This window comes from Micromesistius poutassou, assembly GCF_964030765.1.
Source record: "Micromesistius poutassou genome assembly, chromosome: 9".
Lineage (NCBI taxonomy): Eukaryota > Metazoa > Chordata > Actinopteri > Gadiformes > Gadidae > Micromesistius > Micromesistius poutassou.
Genome location: NC_140279.1, coordinates 18,033,826 through 18,051,001, shown reverse-complemented (window position 1 = coordinate 18,051,001; position 17,176 = coordinate 18,033,826). Strand labels below are relative to the sequence as shown.

The 17,176-nt window shown below is 43.3% G+C and overlaps 2 protein-coding genes across 2 annotated transcripts; both read right to left on the bottom strand.

The window, feature by feature from the left end:
* Window positions 1-261: 261 nt before the first annotated feature.
* LOC311353060 (uncharacterized protein) lies at window positions 262-5,829 on the bottom strand. Its single transcript, XM_084472897.1, has 9 exons — window positions 5,583-5,829; window positions 4,863-4,926; window positions 4,294-4,577; window positions 4,047-4,110; window positions 3,254-3,537; window positions 3,007-3,070; window positions 2,171-2,454; window positions 1,924-1,987; window positions 262-1,371 (listed from the first exon to the last, which is right to left on the bottom strand). Exons 2-9 carry the CDS (start codon window positions 4,873-4,875, stop codon window positions 392-394), a joined length of 2,037 nt encoding a protein of 678 aa, XP_084329023.1. The 5' UTR covers window positions 4,876-4,926; window positions 5,583-5,829; the 3' UTR covers window positions 262-391.
* A 3,797-nt stretch (window positions 5,830-9,626) lies between these two features.
* LOC311353061 (uncharacterized protein) lies at window positions 9,627-12,077 on the bottom strand (the record flags this gene model as incomplete). The annotated part of the gene is made up of 3 exons (XM_084472898.1): window positions 11,649-12,077; window positions 11,402-11,465; window positions 9,627-10,984 (listed from the first exon to the last, which is right to left on the bottom strand). The coding sequence occupies exons 1-3, from the start codon at window positions 11,955-11,957 to the stop codon at window positions 9,627-9,629; spliced, it is 1,731 nt and encodes a 576-aa protein (XP_084329024.1). The 5' UTR covers window positions 11,958-12,077.
* Between the last annotated feature and the right edge of the window lie 5,099 nt (window positions 12,078-17,176).

Below are 17,176 nucleotides of genomic sequence, written 5' to 3'. Positions count from 1 at the left end.
AGCTAAAAGCTCTGCTGCTCTGGAACTTCAGAAATGCTTGAGAAATGTAGCTTGTGTGGGCACTAGCCCATTACTTAGTCAATATATACAACAGCTATTTATTGATTGTTTTTCAAACGCTTGCATTTATTTTCACGTCGTATTTGGGATCGCTGTGCTGTATGGATCGGACAGCCCGTCAACGAGAGCTCTTTAACGCTTGCATTTTATTGGTCACACTTGTTGATAACATTACTGTTGTGTTGACCCATCAAGCACATGTACTAACATTTTGTTGCAGGGGCGGACTTGACAGGACAGATGAGCAGGGGGGAAAGAAAAAAACAAAACGGGAAGAACGCTAGGCACCAAGGCAACGGTGGCCGATGGACATACGATTTTCAGAAGAGCATCAAGATTTTCGATTTTCAAAAGAGCGGGGCAACACGGCCATGAGTCCACGGTCCCCAGAGTGAGTCTTCATGTGGTTCTTCAGGGCAGATCTTTGTTGGTAGCGCTTCATGCATTGGTCACAGCTGTAGGGCTTCTCCCCGGTGTGAGTCATCATGTGTCTATCAAGGGCGCCTTTGTCTCTGAAGCACTTCGTGCATTGGTCACAGCTGTAGGGCCTCTCCCCGGTGTGAGTCCTCATATGGATCTTCAGGGAGGACCTTATTCTGAAGCACTTCATGCATTGGTCACAGCTGTAGGGCTTCTCCCCGGTGTGAGTCATCATGTGTCTAACAACGGCGCCTTTGTCTCTGAAGCGCGTCGTGCATTGGTCACAGCTGTAGGGCTTCTCCCCGGTGTGAGTCCTCATATGGATCTTCAGGGCGGAGCTTTCACTGAAGCTCTTTGTGCATTGGTCACAGCTGTAGGGCTTCTCCCCGGTGTGAGTCATCATGTGTCTATCAAGGGCGCCTTTCTGTGTGAAGCGCTTCATGCATTGGTCACAGCTGTAGGGCTTCTCCTCAGAGTGAGTCCTCATGTGGCTCTTCAGGTTGCCCTTCTGTCCGAAACGCTTCATGCATTGGTCGCACCCGTACGGCTTCTCGTCGGTGTGGGAACGCATGTGGACGATCATCTTGGCATTGCTGGGAAAAACCTTGCCACACAAGACACAGGGCCGGCCCTTGCGGCTGCCCGCCAGCTCCTCACGGTGGACGAGCCGCTCGTCGGCGGACAGCGAACTCTTAGCCTCCAGTTCGGACGCCGTGAAGAGGGTGTCATGGCCGTCGACCGCCAGTGGACCCTCCCCTTTTCCGTAGACGCTCAGGATCCGCAGCTCCCCGTTGTTACTGGACATGTGGGTGGAGCCAGGGGGGTCCACACGCAGACTCCCTGAGGTGGCGCCGCGCTGTGTGCTGCCGTCTCTAATGTCATCGCAGTCTTCTGCAGAGAGGAAAACAAAGACAGAGAAAGTAATGGTATTAATTAATTATTTCATCGAAGGGAAACAGTATGTAATTTGTAAACACCTGGGGAGTGGAACATTTTTATTTTGACATTCTTTCTATTTGTTGATTATGCCTTTTCCTTGTCCCCCTTGGGGTGGTCAAGGGTCAAAGTCTCCAGCTGAGAAGGCACCGCTACATCTCCACCTTTTAAGGCTGTGGGGAAGTCATGAAGACACAAGACTTCCCCACAGGAAGTCATGAAGGAAGTCATGAAGACACAACCCAGATCAGCTGTTGTTTCCTATCACATGTTTTACCAATACTGTAGTTATATTGGGAGTCAGAGCTAATCTCAGCATTCCTGATACCCGTCTGCCATGAAGAAGATGTAAATCATTCTACTATAAAAAGTAGTCTTCATGTTTAGCAGGGCTCTGGTCATGATGCTTTTCAAAAGAGGACCAGGCTTTTTAGAGCAGGTAGAATCGAGTACATCCTCAATGGATCCAGGTTGTTTGCTTGCATAGATACAATGTGTATTACTAACTTAAAGCAGGCATGTCTCCACCAATATCCTCCTCAACCTTGATTGAAATGGTGTCTGGGCTCTGCTGCATTCCACATAAAGAAGGAAACACACAGACAAAGACATTCTTTCATTTGCACAGAATAATTGTCAATCCCCACTAACGACAAATTGAATCATAAAGGTGTGTGCTTTCTATGGGTGTGTGCTGGAGTTGTAACGGAGGACGCCTCTCTTTTGGATGTTGGAAGAGAAGATGATTTCCAACCTGCACACTCAGCTCCTCGTGGCAGACCAACCGCTCGCCGCAATCCAGGCTCTTGGCCACGCTGTGGTCCGCAGACAGAGAGTTCAGGGCCTCCACTTTGAACGCCGTAAAGAGGGTGTCATGGCCGTCGACCGCCAGTGGACCCTCCCCTTTTCCGTAGACGCTCAGGATCCGCAGCTCCCCGTTGTGACTGGACATGTGGGGGGAGCCAGGGGTGTCCACACGCAGACTCTCTGAGGTGGCGCCGCGCTGTGTGCTGCTGTCTCTAATGTCATCGCAGTCTTCTGCAGAGAGGAAAACAAAGACAGAGAAAGTAATGGTATTAATTAATTATTTCATCGAAGGGAAACAGTATGTAATTTGTAAACACCTGGGGAGTGGAACATTTTTATTTTGACATTCTTTCTATTTGTTGATTATGCCTTTTCCTTGTCCCCCTTGGGGTGGTCAAGGGTCAAAGTCTCCAGCTGAGAAGGCACCGCTACATCTCCACCTTTTAAGGCTGTGGGGAAGTCATGAAGACACAAGACTTCCCCACAGGAAGTCATGAAGGAAGTCATGAAGACACAACCCAGATCAGCTGTTGTTTCCTATCACATGTTTTACCAATACTGTAGTTATATTGGGAGTCAGAGCTAATCTCAGCATTCCTGATACCCGTCTGCCATGAAGAAGATGTAAATCATTCTACTATAAAAAGTAGTCTTCATGTTTAGCAGGGCTCTGGTCATGATGCTTTTCAAAAGAGGACCAGGCTTTTTAGAGCAGGTAGAATCGAGTACATCCTCAATGGATCCAGGTTGTTTGCTTGCATAGATACAATGTGTATTACTAACTTAAAGCAGGCATGTCTCCACCAATATCCTCCTCAACCTTGATTGAAATGGTGTCTGGGCTCTGCTGCATTCCACATAAAGAAGGAAACACACAGACAAAGACATTCTTTCATTTGCACAGAATAATTGTCAATCCCCACTAACGACAAATTGAATCATAAAGGTGTGTGCTTTCTATGGGTGTGTGCTGGAGTTGTAACGGAGGACGCCTCTCTTTTGGATGTTGGAAGAGAAGATGATTTCCAACCTGCACACTCAGCTCCTCGTGGCAGACCAACCGCTCGCCGCAATCCAGGCTCTTGGCCACGCTGTGGTCCGCAGACAGAGAGTTCAGGGCCTCCACTTTGAACGCCGTAAAGAGGGTGTCATGGCCGTCGACCGCCAGTGGACCCTCCCCTTTTCCGTAGACGCTCAGGATCCGCAGCTCCCCGTTGTGACTGGACATGTGGGGGGAGCCAGGGGTGTCCACACGCAGACTCTCTGAGGTGGCGCCGCGCTGTGTGCTGCTGTCTCTAATGTCATCGCAGTCTTCTGCAGAGAGGAAAACAAAGACAGAGAAAGTAATGGTATTAATTAATTATTTCATCGAAGGGAAACAGTATGTAATTTGTAAACACCTGGGGAGTGGAACATTTTTATTTTGACATTCTTTCTATTTGTTGATTATGCCTTTTCCTTGTCCCCCTTGGGGTGGTCAAGGGTCAAAGTCTCCAGCTGAGAAGGCACCGCTACATCTCCACCTTTTAAGGCTGTGGGGAAGTCATGAAGACACAACCCAGATCAGCTGTTGTTTCCTATCACATGTTTTACCAATACTGTAGTTATATTGGGAGTCAGAGCTAATCTCAGCATTCCTGATACCCGTCTGCCATGAAGAAGATGTAAATCATTCTACTATAAAAAGTAGTCTGCATGTTTAGCAGGGCTCTGGTCATGATGCTTTTCAAAAGAGGACCAGGCTTTTTAGAGCAGGTAGAATCGAGTACATCCTCAATGGATCCAGGTTGTTTGCTTGCATAGATACAATGTGTATTACTAACTTAAAGCAGGCATGTCTCCACCAATATCCTCCTCAACCTTGATTGAAATGGTGTCTGGGCTCTGCTGCATTCCACATAAAGAAGGAAACACAGAGACAAAGACATTCTTTCATTTGCACAGAATAATTGTCAATCCCCACTAACAACAAATTGAATCATAAAGGTGTGTGCTTTCTATGGGTGTGTGCTGGAGTTGTAACGGAGGAAGCCTCTCTTTTGGATGTTGGAAGAGAAGATGATTTCCAACCTGCACACTCAGCTCCTCGTGGCAGACCAACCGCTCGCCGCAATCCAGGCTCTTGGCCACGCTGTGGTCCGCAGACAGAGAGTTCAGGGCCTCCACTTTGAACGCCGTAAAGAGGGTGTCATGGCCGTCGACCGCCAGTGGACCCTCCCCTTTTCCGTAGACGCTATGGATCCTCAGCTCCCCGTTGTGACTGGACATGTGGGGGGAGCCAGGGGTGTCCACACGCAGACTATCCAAGGTGGCACCGCGCTGCATGCTGTGATCTCCAAATGCATCACAGTCTTCTGCAGAGGGAGAAAAAAAAGACATAGTAATTGTTTTGATACATTATTTGCACAAAAGGAGGCAGTGTGTATTTGAACACAAAGAAATTATTTCAATGTATGTGTATGTAACTGACACAGAGGGTTTAGAATCTGTACTGCAGACACAGATTCAGAGTTTTGGAGAGGGATGTCTCTCCAAAACTCCCCCAAAAGAGGACCTGGCTTTTTAGAGCAGGTAGCATCAAGTACATCCTCAGTGGATCCAGGTTGTTTGCTTGCATAGATGCAATGTGTATTACTAACCTACAGCAGGCATGCCTTCACCAATATCCTCTTCAACCTTGATTGAAATGGTGTCTGGGCTCTGCTGCTTTCCACATAACGAAGGAAACACACACAAGACATATGCTTTCATTTGCACAGAATAATTGTCAATCCCCACCAACGACACATTGAATCATAAAGGTGCTTTCTATGGGTGTGTGTTGGAGTTGCAACGGAGGAAGCATCTCTTTTGGATGGTGAATTAGAAGATGATTTCCACCCTGCACACTCGGCTCCGCACGGCAGAATTTGATTAACCTAAAGTATCTTAGTTCTTTAAAGTATTTAGGAAGAGTTATCAGGCCATAATTATCTCCACACCAGTAAAACGCTAGAACTACTGCGATCACGTAGCTGGTAAAAGACAGGTGTGTTCGTTTGTAGTAGGGTGACACACACACACACACACACACACACACACACACACACACACACACACACACACACACACACACACACACACACACACACACACACACACACACACACACACACACACACACACACACACACACACACACACACACACACACACACACACACACACACACACACACACCTGATGCTATCTACCTTTACATTAGCGACAGTAACTGGGCTGTTAGCTGTAGCGCTAATGCTACAGCCACATTCAACGGGTAACAACAAGGTAACCATATACAGTAAAGCAACACGATGATATAGCGTTAGTTTACTTACTTGTCCGAGGTTTGTAGCCGAGCCGAGGAGAGTTGGTATTGATCTAGACTCATTCTTCAGAAGTTCAGTAAGTCCAGCTCTGTATTGGCCCAAGTTGACGAAGCAGTCGTCGGTGAAATGTTTGGCGCAGACATACAACACTTTGTGAAGTTGTGTCGGCGCATTTCCAGATAAACTAAAATTAACCCACTGGTTCTTCAGAGGCTTGGATGAAGGAACTAAAAATAGACCTTTGTGTTCATTTGTACATCCAAACACTGAGCAACTGCCATGCTTCGCTCGTTTACAAGCCATGATGTCTCTCCAGATAAAAACAATGCGGCGCTCGTACAGACAAACACTGATGTAAACAGATGTAGACAAACACAATCGTAGCTCATTTTATCATGGGCGGTCAGGACAAATTCTCTGGGCGGGGAAAGCAGAGAAAGGGGAGGTAATCTTTCCCCGTATTTTTTATTTTTCATTTTTTTATGTTAAAAAATAATACAAACAAAATAATGAGCAATAAAATGCAAGAAAAAAAAATGGGATCCTCAGGATCCCAAGCAACAAAAACATAACTCAAACAATATAGCTCGTAAGTCTCGCCCCTTCCGGTAGTCCCCATGGGACCTATGAGATCGTAAAATATGAATGGATTTCAATGGAGAGAAAGTAATTATTTTCTGGTCCAATTCTTTATATGCCCCGGATTACACATATGTTGTTTGTGGATTTAAATGATCATTTTTCATGCAAAGAAAACGACAATTTATCCGTAGCCCTACGCATCTCCAAAAACAGCTGTTATCAGCGTAGTGACTAACGAGGAAGACTATAGCGACCACGATCCAAATAAAGAATAAAGTAGGCCTACTTCAGTAGGCCTAAGGGCAGTTACAATCCATCACTAATGATTATATAGAGCATTCTGAGGATTCAGTGGATTAAATATTTATTTTATTATCACATTGCCTGCCTTCACTTATAAAATACCATCAGGATCAAACATTTGCCTTGGACTATTTCCTTTTTAACTCACCTTTTAAAATGTCCTGTAGCCTATTGTTCACCACACACACTAAGACAAATTATTCACTTTATGTGTTTTCCGCCATTTTACATTTTTAAATGGTGTGCAGGTTTACATTGTTTATCCATTTAGAATGTTCAAATCCCTTCACTTGATTTAAGCCATTTAACATTTCTTTAAACTATGTGCCTTTACTTAAACATATTTCAACATCACTTTGCACAATACATCACCGCAGGAAATGTTTTTTTCTAGTTTATATTGTCTATACAAGTTGTGTCATATATTCTGTGTGTGTGTGTGTGTGTGTGTGTGTGTGTGTGTGTGTGTGTGTGTGTGTGTGGTGTTTCATATAGTGTATAGTGTTGTCATGCGTTGTGTAGGCTACTTTAGGATTATGGTTAGCGTAGTGGCTTCAAATGACATCGCGAATAAACGTGTTTACCTAAAAACTAGAAGCTCACGTCTGATTTTTGTGGCTTCTACAGGAGCCTATGCCATCTTTTCTCAATATAACTGCGCGTGGAAATCAACTAACGGCCAATGACCCAGATTGGTGTTCTTTATTGGTCCATGGGGTGAGATGGGATCCGGTGTGATTGGCTAGCCCAATCGGAAGTGATGGAATTGGTGGGTGATCTAAAAATAAAAAACAGGTCGGCGTGGGCATCTCACATTTTTAGAGCCGTTATTGTCAATAACGATATCGTTATATTTTGTGTCAAATTATAGATTTCTTAAGTATCCATGTAATCTGGATAATGTACATGATATTATCCCTTGATGCAATGTGTCAAACATTTGATTTAACATTTAAAAAAATAGTTATCTCTCGTTTAATTCATTGATAACTTTGACACTTGAAGTTAACATGATAAACTAATCATCTTTTCGCTTAACTTTTGTTAGACAAACAAGGAGTGAAGGGTGAACAATGCTAGGAATCTTCTGATTAGAATAATGCTGCATTCTAGAGGGGGGACCGTAAACTGACTCAAGCATCTCTGAGATCTATACACTTAACCAGTGACCTTTGTAAGTGGATAATCTTCAACCATTATTGCCTTTTGTGATACAATCCAAGGTATGAACTAGAAAATAATGGCAGTAGAAAGACAGCAATTAGAGAGTCTAAACAAGATGTAGTTGGCATAAAGCACACAGAATGAAAAGGTAAGTGAAATTAACACAATCATGTATAATGTGGGATTCAATTGCAGTCTATTTCACAAGTGAACTTTGCAGACAATTTGTGATAAGCGTAACAATAATATACAATTGTATACAAATTATATAAACCCTGTTATTAATTGTATGTTTTAATTAAATTTTAATTTAATTATATAAACCCTGTTTATATAATTGCTAGTCAATTGAAAGGAATTTCTATACATTCTCCTTGGACCTAGAGATACCTCCCGCCCTCTGTAGTTGAAAGGTGTTAAGTTAGTTTGCATTTGCATTGCAACTGTAGGCTGTAGACACCAAGTCCGATACCGAGGCCAATCGACTGACTTCTTTGTTGTGTGGATTCCTTTAAAGTCTTGCAGCACTGTCCACTTCACCCATAGTGTATTGCAATTTAACTTGGTCTCTCCTCTGGCCAATCCTAAACTCTCTGGTTACTCCTCCTCACCGTTGTTACCTTTGTATTTACCCACGATGTGAAAGTTTCCAATAAAAATCATGTACACCCATCGTCTCATTGGATGTATGCTTGGTCATTTCGCTGCCTGTATCTTCCCATGATCAAGCTCTAAAATGAAGTGTATTTTACTGTCCGAAGTCTTAAGAATTATTAGAAGTTATTCATCAAACACATCCATTGACAACAATAAAAACTGAATGCAAATAAAAAGTTGGAAAGCGTCTTCAATCATGATGAAACTTACAGCAATCATTTCAACGAATACAGGATAGAGGTGTCAATCAAAGCGTTCCATTGCCCCGTGTCAAAGCACTGCATTGCTGTTGAGCTTCAGCATGTGCACACCAGGCCTGGAATTTTGTGATTTTAGTGGCAAGGCCACTTGGCCTGCAGCGGGCAATTTTCTGAGGGCACAAAGGCCACAAGGGCACAAATCCATTTCTAAAAACATTCATGCCTTTTTAATAAACAGTGTAACACTTCTAGAGAAATTGTTCATTGTTTCGCAGTTTTTATCTGCATCTCAAGGAGCCCTTTTGTGACAATTCTGCACTTCTTTTTGAAAAGGGAATGAGTGAATTTGTTGAATTTTGTGAATTAAAACTTTATTAGTGTATAAGATTAGAATTAGTATTATATATTAGTATTATATATTTTTTTAAATTACACATTTAATTACAATTATTTCAAAATGACAATAACCCTCCCTCTGCCATCTTAGAGACGTTGCAGGCCTCAGCCCAAGGATTGTGTACGTGATGTCACTGTCATGGGGGTCGCCAGTGTTGCCAGATTGGGCAGGAATTGGGGCCCAATTTGGCAACACTGGCGGAGGTGTCACTTTTTTACTGATCCTTTGCAGTTTTATTTCAGAGTGCAGATAAAAGCTCTGCTGCTCTGGAACTTCAGAAATGATTGAGAACTGTAGCTTGTGTGGGCGCTACCCCATTACTTGGTCAATGAAAGAGCTAAGCTACTCAAAAGCTATATGATTCAGGAAACAGCTATTTGTTGATAGTTTTTCAAACGCTTACATTTATTTTCACGTCATCTTTGGGATCGCTGTGCTGTACGGATCAGGCAGCCTGTCAATGAGAGCTTGCGCTTGCATTTTATTGGTCACACTTGATGATAACATTACTGTTGTGTTGACCAATCAAGTACATGTGCTAACATTTTGTTGCCGGGGCGGACTTGACAGGACAGGGCAGATGAGTGCTAGGCACCAAGGCAACGGTGGCCGATGTGCATACAGTTTTCAGAAGGGCATCAAGGCCAAACTGTGGGGCAACACGGCCATGAGCTTCTCCCCAGAGTGAGTCTTCATGTGGATCTTCAGGGCAGAGCTCCTTCTGAAGCTCTCTGTGCATTGGTCACACCTTTAGGGCTTCTCCCCGGAGTGAGTCCTCATGTGGATCTTCAGGGTAGAGCTATGTCTGAAGTGCTTCGTGCATTGGTCACAGCTGTAGGCCTTCTCCCCGGTGTGAGTCCTCATGTGGCTCTTCAGGGAGGAGCTGTCACTGAAGCGCTTCGTGCATTGGTCACAGCTGTAGGGCTTCTCCCCGGTGTGAGTCCTCATGTGGCTCTTCAGGGAGGAGCTGTCACTGAAGCGCTTTGTGCATTGCTCACACCTGTAGGGCTTCTCCCCGGTATGAGTCCTCATGTGGCTCTTCAGGGCGCCTTTATGTCTGAAGCGCTTCATGCATTGGTCACACCTGTAGGGCTTCTCCCCAGAGTGAGTCCTCATGTGGATCATCAGGTTGCCTTTCTTTCCGAAACGCTTCATGCATTGGTCGCAGCTGTAGGGCTTCTCCCCGGTGTGAGTCCTCATGTGGCTATCCAGGGTGCTTTTCAGTTGGAAGCTCTTCTTGCATTGGGCACACCTATAGGGCCTCTCTCCAGTATGAGTCCTCATGTGGATCTTCAGATGTGAGTAATTTCCGAAGCGCTTCATGCATTGGTCACACCTATAGGGCTTCTCCCCGGTGTGAGTCCTCATGTGGATCTTCAGGTGGCCACTCCCTCTGAAACTCTTCCTGCATTGGTCACAGCTGTAGGGCTTCTCCCCGGAGTGAATCATCATGTGTCTATCAAGGGCGCCTTTCTGTCTGAAGCGCTTCATGCATTGGTCACAGCTGTAGGGCTTCACCCCAGTGTGAGTCCTAATATGGCTCCTCAGGTTGGAGCTGTCACTGAAGCTCTTTGTGCATTGGTCACAGCTGTAGGGCTTCACCCCGGTGTGAGTCCTAATATGGATCTTCAGGGAGGAGCTTACACTGAAGCACTTCATGCATTGGTCACAGCTGTAGGGCTTCTCCTCAGAGTGAGTCCTCATGTGTCTATCAAGGGCGCCTTTCTCTCTGAAACGCTTCATGCATTGGTCGCACCCGTACGGCTTCTCGTCGGTGTGGGAACGCATGTGGACGATCATCTTGGCATTGTTGGGGAAAACCTTGCCACACAAGACACAGGGCCGGCCCTTGCGGCTGCCCGCCAGCTCCTCACGGTGGACGAGCTGCTCGTCGGCGGACAGCGAACTCTTAGCCTCCAGTTCGGACGCCGTGAAGAGGGTGTCATGGCCACCCACCTCCAGTGGGCCGTCCCCTTTTCCATAGACGCTCAGGATCCGCAGCTCCCCGTTGTTACTGGACATGTGGGAGGAGCCAGGGGGGTCCACACGCAGACTCTCTGAGGTGGCGCCGCGCTGTGTGCTGCCGTCTCTAATGTCATCGCAGTCTTCTGCAGAGAGGAAAACAAAGACAGAGAAAGTAATGGTATTAATTAATTATTTAATCGAAGGGAAAACAGTATGTAATTTGTAAACATCTACATCTCTGTACAGATCTACATCTCCGCCTTTTAAGGCTGTGGGGAAGTCATGAAGACACAACCCAGGTCAGCTGTTGTTTCCTATCACATGTTTTACCAATACTGTAGTTATATTGGGAGTCAGAGCTGATCTCAGCATTCCTGATACCCATCTGCCATGAAGAAGATGTAAATCATTCTACTATAAAAAGTAGTCTTCATGTTTAGCAGGGCTCTGGTCATGATGCTTTTCAAAAGAGGACCAGGCTTTTTAGAGCAGGTAGAATCGAGTACATCCTCAATGGATCCAGGTTGTTTGCTTGCATAGATACAATGTGTATTACTAACTTAAAGCAGGCATGTCTCCACCAATATCCTCCTCAACCTTGATTGAAATGGTGTCTGGGCTCTGCTGCATTCCACATAAAGAAGGAAACACACAGACAAAGACATTCTTTCATTTGCACAGAAAAATTGTCAATCCCCACTAACGACAAATTGAATCATAAAGGTGTGTGCTTTCTATGGGTGTGTGCTGGAGTTGTAACGGAGGAAGCCTCTCTTTTGGATGTTGGAAGAGAAGATGATTTCCAACCTGCACACTCAGCTCCTCGTGACAGACCAACCGCTCGCCGCAATCCAGGCTCTTGGCCACGCTGTGGTCCGCAGACAGAGAGTTCAGGGCCTCCACTTTGAACGCCGTAAAGAGGGTGTCATGGCCGTCGACCGCCAGTGGACCCTCCCCTTTTCCGTAGACGCTATGGATCCGCAGCTCCCCGTTGTGACTGGACATGTGGGGGGAGCCAGGGGTGTCCACACGCAGACTATCCAAGGTGGCACCGCGCTGCATGCTGTGATCTCCAAAGGCATCACAGTCTTCTGCAGAGGGAGAAAAAAAAGACATAGTAATTGTTTTGATACATTATTTGCACAAAAGGAGGCAGTGTGTATTTGAACACAAAGAAATTATTTCAATGTATGTGTATGTAACTGACACAGAGGGTTTAGAATCTGTACTGCAGACACAGATTCAGAGTTTTGGAGAGGGATGTCTCCTCCAGCCCCCTCTACCCCAAAAGAGGACCAGGCTTTTTAGCGCAGGTAGCATCAAGTACATCCTCAGTGGATCCAGGTTGTTTGCTTGCATAGATGCAATGTGTATTACTAACCTACAGCAGGCATGCCTTCACCAATATCCTCTTCAACCTTGATTGAAATGGTGTCTGGGCTCTGCTGCTTTCCACATGACGAAGGAAACACACACAAGACATATGCTTTCATTTGCACAGAATAATTGTCAATCCCCACTAACGACACATTGAATCATAAAGATGTGTGCTTTCTATGGGTGTGTGTTGGAGTTGCAACGGAGGAAGCATCCAAGCAAGGTAACCATATACAGTAAAGCAACACGATGATATAGCGTTAGTTTACTTACTTGTCCGAGGTTTGTAGCTGAGCCGAGGAGAGTTGGTATTGATCTAGACCTAATTTTCAGAAGTTCAGTAAGTCCAGCTCTGTATTGGCCCAAGTTGACGAAGCAGTCGTCGGTGAAATGTTTGGCGCAGACATACAACACTTTGGGAAGTTGTGTCGGCGCATTTCCAGATAAACTAAAATTAACCCACTGGTTCTTCAGAGGCTTGGATGAGGGAACTAAAAATAGACCTTTGTGTTCATTTGTACATCCAAACACTGAGCAACTGCCATGCTTCGCTCGTTTACAAGCCATGATGTCTCTCCAGATCAAAACAATGCGGCGCTCGTACGGTCGTAGCTCATTTTATCATGGGCGGTCAGGACAAATTCTCTGGGCGGGGAAAGCAGAGAAAGGGGAGGTAATCTTTCCCCGTATTTTTTATTTTTCATTTTTTTATGTTAAAAAATAATACAAACAAAATAATGAGCAATAAAATGCAAGAAAAAAAATGGGATCCTCAGGATCGTAAGCAACAAAAACATAACTCAAACAATATAGCTCGTAAGTCTCGCCCCTTCCGGTAGTCCCCATGGGACCTATGAGATCGTAAAATATGAATGGATTTCAATGGAGAGAAAGTAATTATTTTCTGGTACCATTCTTTATATGCCCCGGATTACATATATGTTGTTTGTGGATTTAAATGGTAATTTTTAATGCAAAGAAAACTACAATTCATCGCGAAGAAGTTTGATAATGTTACGTTTTGTGTGAGGCCGCTTTGTGAACTACAGCTGCTCTCGACGCGAATGATATACGTCACCCCCTCACTTGGAACTCTGGTACCGACATGGCGATCTCTCTGCTCCACTTCACTTCACTTTTTTTTTTTCCAAGGGGAGGATAACAGCATCGAAAGAGGTGTAAACCATTATAATTCAGGGCATGTGGAGAGTTTCAGTTATGCCGATGGGGAGATTGTCGGTCTTGTCCACGCCAGTCGCAGGGAGTGTGACGTCACATACATGTAGTCTTTCTCATTGTGTTTTCTCTAACAGCCTTTAACTGAACAATTGCACAATAAACTGTCAAACTCTTGACATGAAAAATTATAATTTAAATCCACAAACAGCATATATTTTATTTAACTTGTGTGTCAATGAATTGTCCATGCAATTGAGAGCCTGTAACACGACTGGTGTATGACTAGTGAAATGTTGGTGAACCACCTTATGTATGCAGATGATTTGGTCATTATTAGCCCAAGTAGTGCTGGACTACAGCAACTCCTTAATATCTGCACTGAGTATGGATTAAAACATGACATTAAATACAATGCTAGCAAGAGTGCTGTTTTAATATGTAGAACCAAACAGGATAAAAGGCTCAATTTCCCTGCATTCAAACTGTCTGGCAATATTCTTGATGTATGTAGAAGGATTAAATACCTTGGACATTTTTATAAATGATCAGTTGAATGATGACGATGATGTGTACAGACAATGCTGCAAACTATACGCCCAGGCAAACACCATTGCACGCAAATTCAGTTTTTGTTCAACACAGGTGAAGGTAGCCCTGTTCAAAGCATATTGTACACCGCTTTACTGCACTCAATTATGGTCAAGCTACAAAAAAATCTAGCATGCAGAGGCTGAAAGTTGCGTACAATGATGCTATGTGCATCCTTTTAAAAATACCCAGAGGGGGCAGTGCCGCAGGAGTGAGCACATTCCATGCACTTTTAAGAAATCTTATGTTTAAATTTAGGAAACGATTGGAGGAATCTCGGAATAGTATGTGGTAGGCCTACTTGTAAATCCCACTCTGAGCTGTGCTCGTTATACCTCCAGCCTGAGGGTGCACTGGCTGAAATGTTTGTATATGAACTGACTTTTTATATTTTTGTATTGTATTTGTCTTGTGCTATTTATGGTCCTGAGTCTGAAATAAAGTTTTCATATCATATCATATCATAAAGACTGGGACCAGAAAATAATTAGGCCTACTTTCTCTCCATTGAAACCCATTCATATTTTATGATCTCATGAGGACTACCGGAAGCTCTTTACAGTTCAAGTCCAAAAGGGAGAGGAAGAAGTTTACAACTTTTCTGGTCCTACCCCCTCTTATTATTTTATAATTATTCCTAGAAAATAAATATTCCGTTTGAATCAATCAGTCATGATGTTCAGCTCGTAAGTTAAAACAAATCAAAGCTTTTGGACAAAACAATAACAAAAAAATCACAGAGTTTTTTTTAGTTTTGATTTAGTGGTACATTGTTTTCAGCTCATCACCACAGAATAACAGCCTTTGTTGTAATACAGTGAAGTTATGCACTGTTATGCATTATATTTCAGATACTCATTCTAGTTATATGCCATTTATTATGAGTTTGTTTTCTGTGTTGGTTGGTCTATTCCCAACAATTATAAATGTTGTTTTACTTAAATTCTTCTACTGAAAACAGCGAGCTGCTGAACATCATGGGAGAGAAGGTGATGCAGTCGCATTTAACGAAGACGGTGAAAAATGGTGCGATCTACGAGAAAGCAGCAGAGGAACTGTCCTTTATTGGATACATTTACTCTTACGTTTAATGATAATATCATATGTAATTATTATCTTGAGGTAATGACGTATATGCCACAATTCGCCGTTAATTAACGGCCAACTTCACGGCGTATTAAACGCCGTTTTAACAACTTTACGCCGTAGGCCTATTAATTTGCATATGGAGTGGCGTTTAAAACGGCTTAAAGTTGGTCAAACAGCGTTTGAAACGCCGTTTATTACGCTTTAAATTACGCCGTAATATTATAGGCCCTACATGCAAAACGGAGTTTCAAACGCAGTTTGAAACAACTTAAGGCCGTTTTAAACGCCGTTTCATTACGGTGTGGCAACTATGATCATGACAGAATAAAAAAGCATAGACATTTATTTATAGCGTAGGCCTATCGGTTTTTTTCTGCATCAGCCTACATGAGCCCGCTTATTGGTCTGTGCTGAGTAGGCTACAATAAAAACAATAAAAGAGCGCAGAAGTTGGAATCCAATCATACATGTAGGGAAACAATAGCCTAGGTAAAGCTTTGGATGTTTGGTCTGTCTGCTCTTCTGTTGTTTGGAATTGTGTGGAGTTTGATATATTGTAGCCTATTGCTGTCAAAGTTATGTACATGCCCACATTTAACTATTATTTTAAATTAAATTCGAAGTAAATAAGTATGTCTGAAGTATTAACATGCAGTTGCAGGTTTTAGCCTGTAGATGGTAGTATAATGCAGGAATAATTCACTTTGTCAGTTGGAATGAGACATAGGCCTAAAGAAAAAAATAGAAAATATAATAGAAAAAAAATAATAATAATATAATAATTTATCCCCATTCTTTCGCTGCATTAAATTTATCTGGGAGCACTACTAATACTACTACTCAATTCAATTCAAATTCAAAGAACTTAATTTTTTCCCGAGAGGGAACTAGACAAGACATAGGCTACTCCAACAATAAATAGTCAGTAATCATGTACGAGAATAAATAAATTCTTAAAAACTAAAATAAAACCCTGTGGGTAGGGGTGGAGGTGTGGGTAAGGATTGTTCATTGGGGGAAGATGAACAGGTTGATGTCTGGAGTGATGGGTTGGGTTGGGTTGGGGATGGGGGGGGGGGCTTACTGTTTATTCAACAGCCTGATGGATGCTGGAACAAAGATAGACACGGCTCAGTTGGTTCACAAGTCTCCTTCATGAAGGTAGCAGATGGTACTGGTTGTTGAGGAAGGATATGGGTGGGGTCTGATAGGACCCGTCTACTTTTCCCGATGGCCTGTTTTTCATATATGGCTGTGAGAGTGGTCTGTGGCTGTCCAATGATCTTCCCACTCATCGTTATGATCTTGTTGAGGGGACATTGAGGGGACCAAATCGTGGCGTACGCTCATGCATACGACAAGTTCACAGGAAGGGCAGAAAAAGTAAACCCTACAATACAGATGCGAATGAAACACTGAATCGTGTAGACTTGTCAATTCTTACCTTGTTGTGGCTTAGATACACTGCCATTTGAACGAAAGACAATATTGTTGTTTGACTGTACTAGTACGGTTCATGTTACTTCCTGTTATGGTCAAAAGGTAGTCTATATTATTTATACTCACTGCTTGTTCCTTGTGTGGTGTGAGTGTGATCTGCAAATTGTTAAAGAGACTATTTTATGTGGATTTTTTTGCATGTGCATTTGTCATGGTCAAATCGTTTAGTTTCCTAGTGTTCTGAGTTAATGAAATTGAGTGGGTAAAATGTAGGCTACATGGAAAATATGTCATAGCTTCACAGGATTCATCACCTTCTACCTTTGTCATTCTAGAGATGTGAAAGAAACACTGAATTGTATTTTTAGAGGCCTGTTCGCACTGCCATTTGAACAAAATACAATATTGTTATTTGACTGTACTAATGCAGTTCATGTTACTTTGTTATGGTCAAAAAGTAGTCATGTGAATTTCATACATGTCTTCTCAAATGAACCTGGGCAGACAGACTATTCCTCACTGATTGCTCCTTGTGTGGTTTGATCTGCATATTGTAGAAGACTTTTGTTTTTTTCTCTTTTGCATTTGTTACCGTCAAATTCAATTCAAAATACTATTGCATGTAGTTAAATAAAAATGATGAGATGCAATGCATTTGTATG

Bases quoted from the DNA above. Each gene is read 5' to 3' on its own strand.
- LOC311353060 (XM_084472897.1), bottom strand. The intron at 4,111-4,293 runs GTTGGAAATCAT...TGTGGAATGCAG, and splicing joins ACGAGGAGCTGAGTGTGCAG to CAGAGCCCAGACACCATTTC. The intron at 3,071-3,253 runs GTTGGAAATCAT...TGTGGAATGCAG, and splicing joins ACGAGGAGCTGAGTGTGCAG to CAGAGCCCAGACACCATTTC.